Here is a 17,009-nt window from a genome sequence, read left to right on the forward strand (position 1 = left end):
ATTGCAATTATAATATTGAACTATAGTTGCGCTATTTGTTCTATCAAACAAATACGAAGATTAAACCAGTTTTGAATGTGGAACTACTCGTGAATTGAACAGTTTGGATTATTCCTACGCTAAACTAAAACAAAATCAGATAACTTTGCGAAATATATTGCAATTATAATATTGAACGATAGCTGTACTATTTGTTCTATCAAACAAATACGAAGATTAAACCAGTTTTGAATGTAGAACTACTGGTGGATTAAACAGTTTGGAATATTCCTAAGCTAAACGAAAACAAAACCAGATAACTTCGCGAACTATATTGCAATTATAATATTGAACGATAGTTGCACTATTTGTTCTATCAAAAAATAGTTTCTTATTTTTTGGTCTGGTCACGATCTACCTTGATCCAACGTAGCGCAAGTGCTGATCATGATCGTACACGGTTTTTGTAGTACTACCAGTTTTGAATGAAGAACTACTCGTGGGTTAAACAGTTTGGATTAATTTCCAAGCTAAACGAAAACAAAACCCGATAACTTTGCCAACCATATTGCAATTATAATAACGAACTATAGTTGCGCTGTTTGTTCTACCCCTTTAACCATAAGATATCTGCTAATTATTTTTATAATAAATATTGGACAATGTGCGCTATGATTGGGCTGGGGGCGTTGTGACGGAGTTACAACACAAACACTCGTGCTTTGTTGTTTCGCCGTACCGTTTTATTATATCGCCATGTATACAGCGTCTAAAACATTTGAGAAAGTTTTTGTCCTTCACTTCCATTCCTCGCAATTCTTACATTCCTTTCGCTTTTTGACGCGTTTTCGCCTTTTGACGTCCACGTGATGCTCGTCGCCATAGAGTCACAGAGTTTGTAAATAAGGGAGCAAATTAAGTTCAAGGGAAGAAAATTTCAAATTGATGACGGATCAAACGCAAGCTATGCATTTCCGATGACCAAAGGAAAACTGAAATTCAATAAAAGTTCAAACTAACACCGCGCAGCAAGTTTGCCTCTGATAAATAAATGTTTTATCTTCAAAACAAGAGGTTATTGAAAGTACTCAGGGGTTAAAGAAAACATATCGATATTAATAAAATCAGATTCATAAGAAAGATACCACTTGTACCACTTAAAGTTTCCTCGTTTAAGTTGATTAAATCATCTTATTTCGCTACTGGGATAGGCTATGGCAATAATATAAAATTCTGAAAATATACGTCACATCACTCTTGAACTGAAAGGAAGAACAGAAAAATACATCGTGGATTACTGTATGCAGTGTTTCTAGCCTTAAAGTACGTCCCTTCTCACTGAATCGTTACTCTTAAAGAAAAATATTTCTCAAGAAAAAGGTTTTGTAATAATACGAAGCCAAATATTAGTCAAAATTACTAAAGAAATAGAACTGCGACATAAAATTAAGGTCATTATTAGTCATGAAACATAAAATGAAAGTCATTATTAGTCAGGGAAAAAACACATAAATAGTATATGGCCAAGGAGAATAATTTGTGTGGAATGTATTCAGGGCGGAAGGAAAATCCCTAAGAATAGCACGTTTAATTTTGAACAACAAATAAAAATTAAGTAAAACACATTATCTGACAAGGTCACCTGATAACAAACTATCAAACACATGCAGGCAGGTGTACGATCAATAAATAAAACCAGCTACTGGTTACTTGCGCGCTGAAGTCGTTATCCGACCTGGAGACTTACGGACCTGATTTGACGGCGATTCATACATCGCTTGAAAGATGAACGCCACAATCCGCACTTTGAAGTCAAGCGCATCCTCCAACGACTCCTTTGTTCGTCCTACTCGACCATACCACGACAAGGTTGACTATAACGTTGGCGATGTTTACAAATTTGTCTTCGGTGGCATAGCAATTGTTTCTATCCTTGGCAACTTTCTCCTTTGCGTGGCAATCTGCAGACGTCGATCAATGCTCTCGAAGACGTATAACATGCTTGTTTTAAGTCTCGCCGTTACGGACATGCTAACAGGTTAGTAAAGAGAACTTACTTAAAGAGTGTGTATCTATCGCTGGAAATTTCACGCAATATAAATTTTACAAGTAACATGAAAATTAAAACAAGATGGTGGTTAAAAAAATATATTCAGTATATCAACCAACAAAAAAGTGTCTTGATTTCGGAAAGAAAGTGGACTTGGGAAGTTTTGGTGTATTCCATGCACACAGGTACTGTTAAATTTAACATACATTTTCAAAGGACATCTAAATTCCAGTTAAATGTATATAGTAATGGCAAGATTTTTGAATTAAGGCGTGAGAAAGAAAATTCAAACATCCATATGCTCTTAGAAAAGTAAAACCCAATTGGCGCCTTCACGCCGCTCAATAAGAGTCAACACTTTCTTTTCACCAAGACACAAATGCTCATTACTGCTTCATCGATTGTCCGTTTTAATACTGAACTGAACGAATCAATTTATTATTTCTAAGTAAGAGATGAAATATCAGCATTCCAAGGGTGTACTCAGTAAAACCTAAGCGTGTTTAATCGACGAAACAAATAAATCGTGCTATATCATCATTGTGCTGACTTTAACAATGAAAATCATAAATGTCATGATTGTATCTGACACGTACAGCAGGTTCTCCTTCCCTAAGCGACATTCTGCTCTATCTTGCAACGAAATCTGCAGACATCGCAATTCTTTTCTCATATATACGTTACGCTTATTTTTTTAAATTCTGACGGACTGTCCTTTATAGCAAATGTTATGCATCTTTGTTGTAAAGTTATTTCTTATATAACCAAACATCACTCAGCATGTGCCAAAACTCTAAATGTCGCTTGTCAAGGACATGTTTGTTTCCGTGCAATACAGCAGCTTTCGTTTAAACATTTCCATATATCACCGTCCGCTTTCACAACTTCTCTCTTTGACGTATTGATGAAAGAGGAGATTGCAATATTAACAACGATATTTCTAGCATGGACAGAAACAGCAGGACTGTAAGCTGCACTAAAACATGCCCCGAGCATATTGACTCGAGTACTTTGAATGATACGCTGTTTATATTGAAATCAACGAAGGGAGGAGATTATGACCGGGTTTCTATAAAGACAACTTTCTGTTTACCTGCCAAAAATGAATCGAAGTGAATATTACATGTACATACACCATTTAAGAAGTAAAACCTTGATGACATGTTTACTTAGCTGCAGATGCAGAAACAAAGTAAGTCCAAGCCGGAGAAGTTTAGAGGACTGTAATATAAATGGATTCCATATGTACTGGAAAACGGTCTTTTTTCTCGAGACAATTAGGGACTATTTTACGCGTGAGCTGATCGGGCTTTTAAAAAAAGCCTGATCTGTTCACAAATACAATTAATCCCTACTTGTTTCGAGAAAAAAAGACCAATCTCCTTTTAATGATACGGCAACCGCAAATACAAGTTTCTATCAAAGAAACTACTGTTTATTAGCTTTTTATAGAGGGTTGTTAAAATGAAGCCACGCTGGGATTAAATATCTTAGTTTTCTAACTGTAATTCTTTACGTTTCGCCAAGTTCTTCCTAAAACATTTTTTTTTCTTTTGCAAACGAGCCACAAAGATGAGTAAGTCCCAGATTCCCAACATGACGCTGATTCAGTCCACGCCAAGTATGTGCGGAGCAAGTTTCGGTTGATTTTTTCTTGCTTTTGTTTACTGCGGCTTCTTCTTCTTCTTTTATTTGCCTGCGCGGAAAACCTGGAAGTTTTATCTGGGACGCTTTCCTTACCAAGAGCTGACTCCATTGCTCAAACGCGACCGATGTAATTAAAATTTTTAAATTGCTCAGCTATCGATACAATTTGGGATAAATTGATCCGTTTGCAACCAATCGGAAGCCGGTATTTAAGGTATTTGTTGACAAATTGACTTCACGTCCTCAAAAGTGTTATTCAAGGGCGATTTTTAAACCTCAGTGATTTTCCAAACTGCTGACCATTTTTCCGGTGTGTGTTTTTTGATTACTACAGCTTCGCATGTTTTAAACAAAAACAGGTCGATGGGATCCCAAGTATAGGATACATCCAAACAACTTTACTTTGATTAATCAATTTGCGTTTTGCTAAGATACATAATTATAAATTTTTGTACTGCCAAAGCAAGACTGAAGATCATTTCTTAAAAATGGTGCATATATGCTAAAATTTATTGACTGGCCGAATTGGTCTAAGATGAAAAGAAGAATCCTGATTGGTTCCCTGTGCTGTCCAAATTTTGCAACACGGACTTTAAGATGGACAGCTCATGAACTAGCATTTTTTTTTTCTGGTAGTTACTTTTTCCGAACATTGGACAAAAAGGAACAGTTTTTCGTTAAGTAGAAATCTCTTTCTTCATTTCTCGAGGGCCATTTGAGTGTAACTTACACGAAAGTTCAAACTGTCATTGTCATAAATGCTTATGTGGCTTGGTCCATGACCTTATAAACTGTAAAAGCACTCGACCAGTATTTCACCAATACGGACCGAACAAGCTCGTTCAATAACATGGATAAATCAGGGGTTGGATAAGAACGAGCCAGCCAGCTGGTTGGTTGGCTGACTGACTGGCTGACTGGCTGACTGGCTGACTGGCTGACTGGCTGACTGGCTGACTGGCTGACTGGCTGACTGGCTGACTGGCTGACTGGCTGACTGGCTGACTGGCTGACTGGCTGACTGGCTGACTGGCTGACTGGCTGACTGGCTGACTGGCTGACTGGCTGACTGGCTGACTGGCTGACTGGCTGACTGGCTGACTGGCTGACTGGCTGACTGGCTGACTGGCTGACTGGCTGACTGGCTGACTGGCTGACTGGCTGACTGGCTGACTGGCTGACTGGCTGACTGGCTGACTGGCTGACTGGCTGACTGGCTGACTGGCTGACTGGCTGACTGGCTGACTGGCTGACTGGCTGACTGGCTGACTGGCTGACTGGCTGACTGGCTGACTGGCTGACTGGCTGACTGGCTGACTGGCTGACTGGCTGACTGGCTGACTGGCTGACTGGCTGACTGGCTGACTGGCTGACTGGCTGACTGGCTGACTGGCTGACTGGCTGACTGGCTGACTGACTGACTGACTCACTCACTCATTCACTCAAGCACTCACTCACTGACTTCCGTACTTACTTACTCACTTACTTAGTGCCGAGTAGCTCATGCGCAGTTGGTGCAAATTACATATATATGAGGGAAGGCAGTAAGTACTCGGCTGACATACATCCGTACATAGCCTTTATTTTAATTTGCATTTACAGAGTAGTATGACACAACCATATTTATTATAAAAACGCAAGCATCCTTCTTCTAACACGCAAAGTAAAGGAGGCGCCACACAGTTACATAAAATATTGGACAAGCTAGTATAAATTTCTTTTCTTTTCTAATTTCTTGTTTCTACTTGGGTTTATAAGGTGAATGATGGATTAACCTTTAAGGAACGGATAAACCACACTGAAAGAATTACAAGTAAATTGTCAGCAGATTTGCCTCTTTTAATGTTTTAAATTCTGTTTTAATCCTAACTGCAATTTGCTCCATTTACACCTTTAAGTCGTAAAAGACCGGGATATTTACACAGAGGCAGCTGTACGATGTGACATTTCTGTCAATCACAAGGATTCCGCCTTTTAATAAGAACTCTAACCGCTCATTTTAAAGACGAGACAAAAAACATATTCACATTAACTCTAAAAACAAGAGAATGAATCGTGAGATCTTCAGCTTAGAGGCAAAGTTTCCTTCAAACAGCTCAAATGGGAACGAAAGTTCACTTCACCCGACGCGACAATATCAATACAAAATTGACGCTTTTAAATTTTTGTTTGGGAGCATTGCAGCTCTTTCTTTCGTGGGTAATTTGCTTCTAAGCATGGCTATCTGCAAGCGACGTCAATTGTTACTAAAGACTTACAACCTACTCGTTTTGAACCTTGCTATCACAGATATGTTAAGAATGGGTGACTGTTAGGATCGAGAAACGCCGGTCAACGTCCCATTTGACAAATCGCTCATATTTTGCCCAAAGATACCCTTAGGTGACCTAATTCTAAAAATCATATTTAAAGGTTCCAGCGAATTTTTATTTTTCAGAAATTCGCGAAAATTTGAAAGCGCGGTCAAAGTGCGGTTTTTCGTGTAATAAAATGACCGAAATAAGGTGCGAGGACGAAGCGCTGCTTAAGTCTTAAAATAACCTCAATTGACTTCAAACTTCACACAAATGTGGAACAACCACTCTAAGTTACTCCTCGCTTTAAACTAATCTCAGATATGTTGATATAGTGGTTTTCCGAACCATTTTAAAAACAGCTATGAAGCGTGTGAAAAATAACTGCAAAATATAGGTCATGTTTAACAGCATAAAAATGCATCTGGTACCTCACTTTCCGATTATTTTACTTTACAGCCTTAAAATATCATTATTAAAGATATACCATGCCAAGTTTCATGCTCGAACTCGCAGTATTTCCCTTAGTGAAAAACGAAAATCTATGTCAATGTGTTGGGCGCAAATAACACAATAATTATGCACGAACCAGAGACAAATCAATTTCAATGGCGAAAGTAAAAGGCTATCATTAATTAGAATCCCGTCAATTCACTGCTATCAGTAGAGACATAATGTCCACTGCATAAAAACTGTTTTTAGACGTTTTCGAACCATTGCGCGTTAACTTTGTTTAATTTCGTGTCCGCCGTCATGTCTAGTTTGTCATCGCGTGTATTTCCTTAATGTCAACAACGCGTGAATGGTTGTCATAACAAACGCAAGAGATTTCCTGGAAACTTAATGTTTTCGATTCACCAAAACGCTTTAAGTTCGTTAAGACACAATAATGGGTCAACTTGGAATGCTGTTTAGCATCAAGGACGTTAAAGGACTGTAAATTAATCGAGTTGAAATATCTTGAAGCAAATCAAAATCGCGCCCTTATTCTAATTTGGTAAACAGCCGATCTCCGTTCAAGTTCAAGAAGTCGAGAGGTTAATCCGGCAATGTATTACCGGTACAACAACAAAATCAAACCGAGGTCATCAAAAGTGTAAGTTTAAAAGTGTAGTGGCAAGTTCCAAATAAATTTCGCCTATATAAATTGGAAACAAGATGTGAAACGGTCTGACCGGAAACAAATAAACAAAATATTAATACGACTAATTTAACCCGAAAATGTTACAGAAAACATACCTAAAAGCCGTCGATTCCCCTCGATACCACTCCGCATTGCCTTAAAGAGCCCAAGCTTTCTGCTGTAAGAATCAGGGGCCTCACGAATCTGTATTTATTATGTCGGCAACCATGCTGCGTGGCTGATATTCGAGACGCAGTAAAAGTTGTCACACAACCGTACGAGCAGCCCAGTCACGCTTTCGCTGCTCTTGCGCAAATGTTCAACATTTCGCAACTTACATAAACCGACTACAAGTTTAAAGTAGTGACAGCAGGTTATAAAATGCGCTTTTTAAAGCTGTCCTATCGAGGAACAATCATAACGAGCCAGACGTTCTTAGCAACCTAAAAACAGACCTGGGATCCCGTGGAGATGTAGAACTTTTAGTCCTACATCTCCACGGGATATCCAGTGGCTTACAACATTCCAGTGTAGTCATATCCCTGTCGGTGATCGTTTATGTTCCACAAAACGCGTCAAGTTTTGCACGAATGTGTCATAATCCTAAAGTGTGAAATTCTATTTACTTTAACACAATTCCATCGTGTCAGAAAGATACAAAACATTTTAATAGTCGGCGATTCGGGAAATCGCGCGACTGACGTGAAGAATTTGGATTAAAAGAAAAAATAACGTTGAAAAGATGTGTTTTCTAGGTTGGTGCGCAAACGCCAGTTTAAAACTTAGACGCTTTGATACATTTCTTACTCTTGTAAAGCTACGGAGCACGTATAGATGAAACGTTTTCGCTAATCTCAGTTATCACTGCTATTCAGTAAGCGAAGTGACTATGCCCGGCAGCCTAGAAATGCCTGCGAGTCAGAAAAGTTCTCAGATTTTCCACGGAAAGCCTGATTCAAACCTGTTTAGGGTATTCTCTGTATACCTGTTTGTTGCTCAGCGATTCCAAAAATAATCTGAATTTTCTAGTAGTCGAATTCGAAGATCATGTGCACCGACACTTTGAAAATCAGTTTATGTTATGGGCAGTTAGGAAATTATCTCAAAAATTATGACAAAGCTCTCAAGAGCGATAGAATTTCTCGAGTACATAATCTAATTGTTTACGAGAAATGCCAAGCGATTCTGGAAACAGCCCGACGGAAAAATCACTACACGATTTTGTTACATATCCCGAAGCACTCAGCAACTGTATTGCATGGACTTCAGCCTGGATGAACCAGAAAAGGATCTGTAACATGTTCCTATAATGTCACGCACGACGGAAAAATAATTATGACGATTTTGGTACATACCCCGAAGCACTCAGCAACTGTATTGCATGGACTTCAACCTGGGTGAACCAGAAAAAAATATGTAACATATTCCTATAATGTGACGCACGACGGATAAAGAACTATGACGATTTTGTTACATATACCGAAGCACTCAGCAACTGTATTGCATGGACTTCAGCCTGGGTGAACCAGAAAGGATATATAATGTCACGCACGACGGATAGATAACTATGACGATTTTGCTACATATCCCGAAGCACTCAGTAACTGTATTGCATGGACTTCAGCCTGGGTGAACCAGAAAGGATATGTAACATGTTCCTATAATGTCACGCACGACGGATAAAAAAACTATGACGATTTTGTTACATATCCCGAAGCACTCAGCAACTGTATTGCATGGACTTCAGCCTGGGTGAACCAGAAAGGATATGTAACATGTTCCTATAATGTCACGCACGACGGATAAAAAACTATGGCGATTTTGTTACATATTCCGAAGCACTCAGCAACTGTATTGCATGGACTTCAGCCTGGGTGAACCAGAAAGGATATGTAACATGTTCCTAAAATGTCACGCACGACGGATAAAGAACTATGGCGATTTTGTTACATATTCCGAAGCACTCAGCAACTGTATTGCATGGACTTCAGCCTGGGTGAACCAGAAAAGGATATGTAACATGTTCCTATAATGTCACGCACGACGGATAAAGAATTATGGCGATTTTGTTACATATCCCGAAGCACTCAGCAACTGTATTACATGGACTTCAGCCTGGGTGAACCAGAAAGGATATGTAACATGTTCCTATGATGTCGCGCATTGCTAAAAAATTACATGGCTTTTGTAAAATATCCTGTAGCACTCGGCAACGTAGAAATACTGCGAGGATGATATGTGGCTATATGGTGATTTTTGTCTTTTAGAAGACTAGTGTACCAGCGACTTCAGTCTAGGGTCTAACCCACGAACAAAAATAGTGATTTAACATTTTAGTAGCTATCTAGTCCCCATACAATCTAAAAGCATGACAATACGTGTAAGTTGTGACATAATAAAGGATTAATCGGATGACTTTACTTGGTGCGTTCGGCTTGTTGAGTTTTGAAGCTGTCGTCTTGATTTGATGGTCTAGGAGGTAGTTCATGGGCAGCGCTAGCTGAAGAAACTTTCTTGGTTCTCTCCGTCGTTCTTGGGTGAATGAATTCATGTATAAATCAATCGTGGCTGGCGCTTTCGTCTGGCTTTCAACAACTGTTTTATGGTTTAAGCGACAACCAATCAAAGTGAACAGGCAGGGCCGCTTCTTTGTTGCCCTTCCCGTGAAAAGAAAACCCGCGCATCTTCTGTCACTCCTCGAGGCAAATTCGATTGGAAACTGGCTCAATTTCGCACAAATGCGTCAGCAGAAATACCATATCTTCTAACTCAGAGGCATATCTCGTTTTGTGTCCGTTTTCAACGACCGATGACGGGTTCATTCGAAGTCGAAGTCTTTAGTATATATGACCGCGCAATATTCCCGCGTTGTGAAAATTTATTATAAAATATCAATTGTGTGGCCAGATCATATCTGAAAATAACCAGGTTACTTTTGTACACAATTAATTTCTCTCATTGAAAGCAATTATCGCGAAACCACAATAGAACCGCAACGTTCTTGCGATGACAGCAACATAACAGATAAATGACGTCACCCCATAGCAACCAGACCTGGCAAATATTTGAGCTTCCGGTTAGCTCTGGCTCGTGATGGATATCCGAAATTTACGGGAATACCCTCTCCCCCCCTCCCCGACTGTAGCTACAACTAAGAGCCATTCAAAAACAAGAAATAATTGTTCCTCGATAGGACAGCTTTAAAAAGCGCATTTTATAACCTGCTGTCACTACTTTAAACTTGTAGTCGGTTTATGTAAGTTGCGAAATGTTGAACATTTGCGCAAGAGCAGCGAAAGCGTGACTGGGCTGCTCGTACGGTTGTATGACAACTTTTACTGCGTCTCGAATATCAGCCACGCAGCATGGTTGCCGATATAATAAATACAGATTCGTGAGGCCCCTGATTCTTACAGCAGAAAGCTTGGGCTCTTTAAGGCAATGCGGAGTGGTATCGAGGGGAATCGACGGCTTTTAGGTATGTTTTCTGTAACATTTTCGGGTTAAATTAGTCGTATTAATATTTTGTTTATTTGTTTCGGGTCAGACCGTTTCACATCTTGTTTCCAATTTATATAGGCGAAATTTATTTGGAACTTGCCACTACACTTTTAAACTTACACTTTTGATGACCTCGGTTTGATTTTGTTGTTGTACCGGTAATACATTGCCGGATTAACCTCTCGACTTCTTGAACTTGAACGGAGATCGGCTGTTTACCAAATTAGAATAAGGGCGCGATTTTGATTTGCTTCAAGATATTTCAACTCGATTAATTTACAGTCCTTTAACGTCCTTGATGCTAAACAGCATTCCAAGTTGACCCATTATTGTGTCTTAACGAACTTAAAGCGTTTTGGTGAATCGAAAACATTAAGTTTCCAGGAAATCTCTTGCGTTTGTTATGACAACCATTCACGCGTTGTTGACATTAAGGAAATACACGCGATGACAAACTAGACATGACGGCGGACACGAAATTAAACAAAGTTAACGCGCAATGGTTCGAAAACGTCTAAAAACAGTTTTTATGCAGTGGACATTATGTCTCTACTGATAGCAGTGAATTGACGGGATTCTAATTAATGATAGCCTTTTACTTTCGCCATTGAAATTGATTTGTCTCTGGTTCGTGCATAATTATTGTGTTATTTGCGCCCAACACATTGACATAGATTTTCGTTTTTCACTAAGGGAAATACTGCGAGTTCGAGCATGAAACTTGGCATGGTATATCTTTAATAATGATATTTTAAGGCTGTAAAGTAAAATAATCGGAAAGTGAGGTACCAGATGCATTTTTATGCTGTTAAACATGACCTATATTTTGCAGTTATTTTTCACACGCTTCATAGCTGTTTTTAAAATGGTTCGGAAAACCACTATATCAACATATCTGAGATTAGTTTAAAGCGAGGAGTAACTCAGAGTGGTTGTTCCACATTTGTGTGAAGTTTGAAGTCAATTGAGGTTATTTTAAGACTTAAGCAGCGCTTCGTCCTCGCACCTTATTTCGGTCATTTTATTACACGAAAAACCGCACTTTGACCGCGCTTTCAAATTTTCGCGAATTTCTGAAAAATAAAAATTCGCTGGAACCTTTAAATATGATTTTTAGAATTAGGTCACCTAAGGGTATCTTTGGGCAAAATATGAGCGATTTGTCAAATGGGACGTTGACCGGCGTTTCTCGATCCTAACAGTCACCCATTCTTAACAGGTTTGTTTCGTGTACGTGTGTCTGTATGTTGCTGTAACTGACTACATGGATCACTTGATGATATATATTTTTTTTGGTATTAAGCAAGGCCTCCAAATCGGCAACTGTTTGGGTTAGGGTTAGTTAATAATATGATTGCAAAATTACTTTAATATAACTTTATAGTTTAGTTGGTTTTCAGATTGCTTCAATACTATACAAAATTACTTTGCCAAAAGGGCCAAAACATAACACTCAGTTACAAAAGAATAAATCGACAAACCAAACCAAATCTTGAAATTAATTTGTAATTCTTTCGATTAATTCATAATTTAAACTACCCTGTTTCGATAAAGTAACAATTACATTTAACAATAACTTGGATTATTTCTTTTGAGAAATAGAAGTTTGAACTAGATAACAATCTGGTAAAATTGCTTTAGGGAAAACCAAATGAACACGGCTTTAAACACGACACACTCAGATTAACTCAAAGGGGTAGCTTGAATCTATTGCTAGCCTTGTAAGCGAAACTCAGTAGTGATGCGATTATTTATGTGCTACTGTAAGTTATTCATTTTGCTGTATTGTACAGTTGAGTTCATCATATTCAGTTTTATTTTAACTTAGTTAACGTCACTGCGTCTGTAAACATGACGCACGATCGAAATTAAAAAATTTAAAAAACATATAGTGGAATCCCGATTTTTCGAACCAACAAGGGAAACGAAAATTGGTTCGAAAAAATCGGATAGTTCGAGAAATCGGGGTTAAAATTACAGTGTTCGACCGAGGAGGGGAAACTACTTTTGGTTCGAGTTGTCGGGAAGTTCGAAAAAATGAGGGTTCGAGAAATCGGGATTCTATTTTGTTATCGTGAAGTATTGCAATAAGTGTTGTACTCCTGTGGTTTAGGATAAAACAGGCCGGCAATATATCTTAGATACGGAATTGGCTAAAGAAATTATTTCTGAATTGGCAGTCTGGATTTTACTATCTTTATGTACACGTTATGGTTTCTAGAGGAATACCAATAATTGTGGAGGATATAGAAACTTGACAAAACTGTCATTGTAACGCAATTCTTTTAGATAATGGATGACATATTTATTTTTGTGTGGAATCGACGTTGCTGGGAAACTCCGATTTGCCACATAAATTACATCTGATGTGTCACTGGAGTTTGAATCCATCAGTGTTACAATATTATTTCAAACAGATTCAGTAATCCTTTACAAAAGCCGCATCACTTTAGGGTTTCGTCGTCAGAGTATTTGGGATGAACCAATGTTTTATATATTAAAATGATTCACTGGTACAGAGTTAAGATATTGGAAAAAAGTCAATTGTTTCCTAATGAAATTTTCTTTTATAGTATCTTGCCAAGGTTATATTTAATTTCAACCCAAAAGTTATATTCAGTTTGCCTGCAAAAATATGTTCACTTCGTTTGACGCGTACGTAAAATTTTGATTTCATTTCCTCTCGTTACACATTGAACAAAGCTTTTTTTCCAGCTTTTCTCTCATTACACATCAATAAAAGTTTTATCGTGAGAAGTTGTCTTCCAAATGTAAATATTATTTTTTCGTCTTTGGTCACAAGCTCTAGAGCTATAGTGTAGACAGATTTTTGTCATTTCTTTAACTTTATGTACAATACTGAACAGATCTTTATCATGATTTTTGACAAGTGCCAAAGCAAAGTTCGCCTGAACAAATCATAGCAAAGCTTGCAAATAGCTGGCACCTTCATATTCATAAGGCACTGAAGACGTGTTTGCCTACCGACTCTAAAACGACGTTTAGTACGAAGCATCCTCAAGACAAATTGAATTACCTTTTGCTGAGACGAAATTGAGAATGATGAACAACTCAACAAATGCACTTTACTGTGGAGATAACATTACTCTTCATAATGATTCAAGCCATATTTCTGTTGAAGCCAAGGACTACGGAGTAGTGATGAAAACGTCGTTTGGAATTATTGCCAGCCTTTCATTTTTTGGCAACTTGCTTCTTTGTTTGGTGATATTTATGAAGCGGTCGATGTTAAAAAAGGCATATAACATTCTTATTGGTAGCTTGGCTGTTACTGACATGCTCACAGGTATGCTGTGTGAGATTGTACGATAATTACTTGAACTTCCGTTTCAGCACCAATGATAAACACGGTTGAGAGTGGAAATTGTAATCCTATTCTTTGTAAAAAATCATAAGTTGTAATGGTTTATCGATGGCATTGTTTCCTTTTTGTAGATCAAACGTTCAAACTTTACCACAAAAAAAACATCATTTTGCTTGTCTTCTCTATTTTACCATATGACATATATCTGTTAGCTTTGTAGACCTGAAAATTTGTTCAGTCCTCCACCTTTGCAGGTGAATACACTATACGACGGCATATGTGATGAATACAAACACCTAGAAAATGATGGATATCGGCACCGCGGAAAAACCGCTGCTCATGCACATGCTCTAAGACAACGGATTTCTCAGCCAATCAGCGGTTTTTCCGCCGTGCCCATGGATATCCACATTGGGTGCTTTCAGCTTTTTAGGAACACTTACAATATTATATTTAGAGAGGAAGCCACATCGGCCCTAGCTGGTTTTCATGCAGGTCCTCTATCCTGGTCGAATTGGAATTTAGAGATGTTAGCTTTTGTATAGGGAGGAAAACCGGAGAACCCGAAATAAACCCTCGGAGCAAGGCGAGAACCAACAACAAACTCAACTCACGTATGGCACCGGGCCGGAATCGAACCAGGGCTACATTGGCGGGAGGCGAACGCTCTCACCACTGCGCCATTCCTGCTCCCCAAATTATAAGTTATAATGGACTATCAATGACTTTGTCGGAAAACAACACTTTAGACAACTGAGAACATTGATCAGAAAGGTTAACAGCTTAAATTATTATTTTTATTTGCTTCTTTTATGACTAACAGCGAAAAGTTGTGTCTGAAAATAAAATAATTATTTTTTTCCTTTCTTAAATTTAACAGGAATATTCCTTGTTGTCACACCAGATTACGTAATCGACAGAAAAACCTTCCCTTACCCCCACGGGTTGGCAGGAGAGATTTACTGTCGTTTAATTGGCTCAACCTACATCCTTTTCATTTTTGGCAAAGCTTCAACTTCCACGATCATGTGCCTGGCTATAGATCGTTGGTACTCGATTGTAAAGCCGATACGCTACAAAACAGCCTTCAGCAAACGACGTTTGTATCTTTACATTACTTTGATCTGGGCCTCTGCCGCCATAACTCAGATCAATGAACTCTTTATCACTGCAGTAGAAGATGGCCTTTGCACATTCGTCACGCCATTTTATGGAGAAAAGGCTGAACGGATCCTTATTCTAATTCACGTGATCGTCACGTTCTACATACCAAGTATCGTTACCTGGGTGACCTTTGGACAAATCTGGACGCACATGCGCCAGCCTAACATTCGTCGTCATCTGAACAACAACAAAGCCACCAAACGCCTATTGCGCATGTGCGCCTTGGCAGCCTTCTTCTTAACATTATCTTGGTTTCCAGCGGAAACTTTTTTCATCCTGTATAAGTTTGACATTTTGAAGCTTCCTTTTGAATTCTACTTATTTACAAGTATTTTGGCAATGTCTAACTCCTGCTTCAATCCGTGGATTTATTGCCTCAGTAACAGGGAATACAGAAGAGAATTTGTTCGACTTCTCTGCTGCGTGAAATTTAACATGACAAACTCCAAAATCGGCAGTTTGTGCTTTGGTTTGGTGCCAAACAGGAAATTAAGATATTCATTTTCAGGTGATCCTGACCAAAGAAGCTCAACTGGCAATCTGGTTGATGGTCCATATGTTCTTAGAGTACGTCGGGCGCCAGAGGACTCAAGTTTAAGCTTGTCGGCCGAGACTTATTTGAGCAACACCGCTTGCTCTGAAGCCAGTCAAACAGAAGAGGTGCTAAGTGATCGAGTGGTCTCAAGTCGGGCTGAAGCGAGCATATAACAATGTTCATTCGTGTTCTTTCATGGAGAGATTCCTCTCGGCTGCTATTATTCTGAAAGTAGCACTCAGATAGCCCCATAATGGCAAGAGAATTAACCACAGATCGAAGAAATCATAGACTGACAATACCAGAGAAATTTAAACGTGGCTGCAACAGTTTCCAGCACTTTCCAAGACTTGGATTTCGATTAATGATTATAGCCACTCTTTATCACGTTGCAATCATCGCATTATCAAATTTTTATAAGCAGGATAAGAGGCAACTTCTTTCAAAATTCTGTGCATGGTGTTCAGAGCCACCTTAAATTTTCGAAAGAAAAAGTTTCAAAGTTTGAACTTTCAAATATTTGTTAAAGTTTCTGAATCTACAGATTTTTTTCCTTTGAAATATTTTCCCATTTTTTAATAGTCCAAGTGAGACGGCTGTTTTTGTTTTGGTTTTAGCGCTTCCGTTTACTTTCTCTCTCAAAATTAAAAGAGCGTATTGAAATCAATTATAGTGCTATTGACGCTTTGAAAATTACAATTTGTCACTATTGCAAAACTTTGAGCCACAGCACTTGAGCTAAAAGATTAACTATTCTTAAAGCTTCAATGCAAAATGTAAATTTAATTTTACAGTTACCAGCCACGATTCACAAATTAGTTAGCTCACTTTTTCTATTAAAAATAAAAGGAGATTTAAATGACATTATCAAAAGTTGATATTCAAATGAATCATGAAATAAGCGTTGTTTATGTTAACTATGTTACGTAAAGAATTTAACAATTGATGTTCATCACGTATTCATTTTCTAAGTAGAAAAATCCTGCCAGTAACATAAAGAGTTAAGAGATGAAGAGTGCACTGAACTGTAAAAATATCAGAAGCACCCTGTAGATGTTATCTCCGACATGTGCAATACCAGACATATTAACCAAATAAAAGTGTGTTACATACGTCAATGGCCTTTTAGTTCTTACAGTGAATAATGTGTCTTGCAGTTCCTGTTTACTAGCTTCAACCCACCGGTTTTACATTGATTTTTGTCGTGTTGTGCGTCTATAATGAAAATTACCTCACTCCTTTAAATACATGCCTTTCATTATGCGCATTTAATATATTTAGTGAAAAAGGAAAGTATCTTTCATGGCAGAAGAGGGAAGTTCAGCAAAATGTCAAACTATACACTTTCTGTTCACGACAACAACCACACCGACAGATATTGCATGTCAAGC

At 38.4% G+C, this 17,009-nt stretch overlaps 1 protein-coding gene across 1 annotated transcript; it reads left to right on the forward strand.

Moving 5' to 3' along the window:
* The first annotated feature begins 1,541 nt into the window (after window positions 1-1,541).
* LOC110062740 (tachykinin-like peptides receptor 99D) lies at window positions 1,542-16,754 on the forward strand. Its single transcript, XM_020769689.2, has 2 exons — window positions 1,542-2,017; window positions 14,800-16,754. The coding sequence occupies exons 1-2, from the start codon at window positions 1,765-1,767 to the stop codon at window positions 15,789-15,791; spliced, it is 1,245 nt and encodes a 414-aa protein (XP_020625348.2). The 5' UTR covers window positions 1,542-1,764; the 3' UTR covers window positions 15,792-16,754.
* Window positions 16,755-17,009: the final 255 nt, after the last annotated feature.

Source organism: Orbicella faveolata, unplaced genomic scaffold (assembly GCF_042242905.1).
Source record: "Orbicella faveolata isolate gen_17 unplaced genomic scaffold, um_ofav_v1 contig_14, whole genome shotgun sequence".
Lineage (NCBI taxonomy): Eukaryota > Metazoa > Cnidaria > Anthozoa > Scleractinia > Merulinidae > Orbicella > Orbicella faveolata.

Excerpts from the sequence above, each read along its gene's own strand:
- LOC110062740 (XM_020769689.2), top strand. The coding sequence starts at position 1,765 with ATGAACGCCACAATCCGCACTTTGAAGTCAAGCGCATCCTCCAACGAC. Across the intron at positions 2,018-14,799 it reads CGTTACGGACATGCTAACAG|GAATATTCCTTGTTGTCACA; the intron begins GTTAGTAAAGAG and ends TAAATTTAACAG.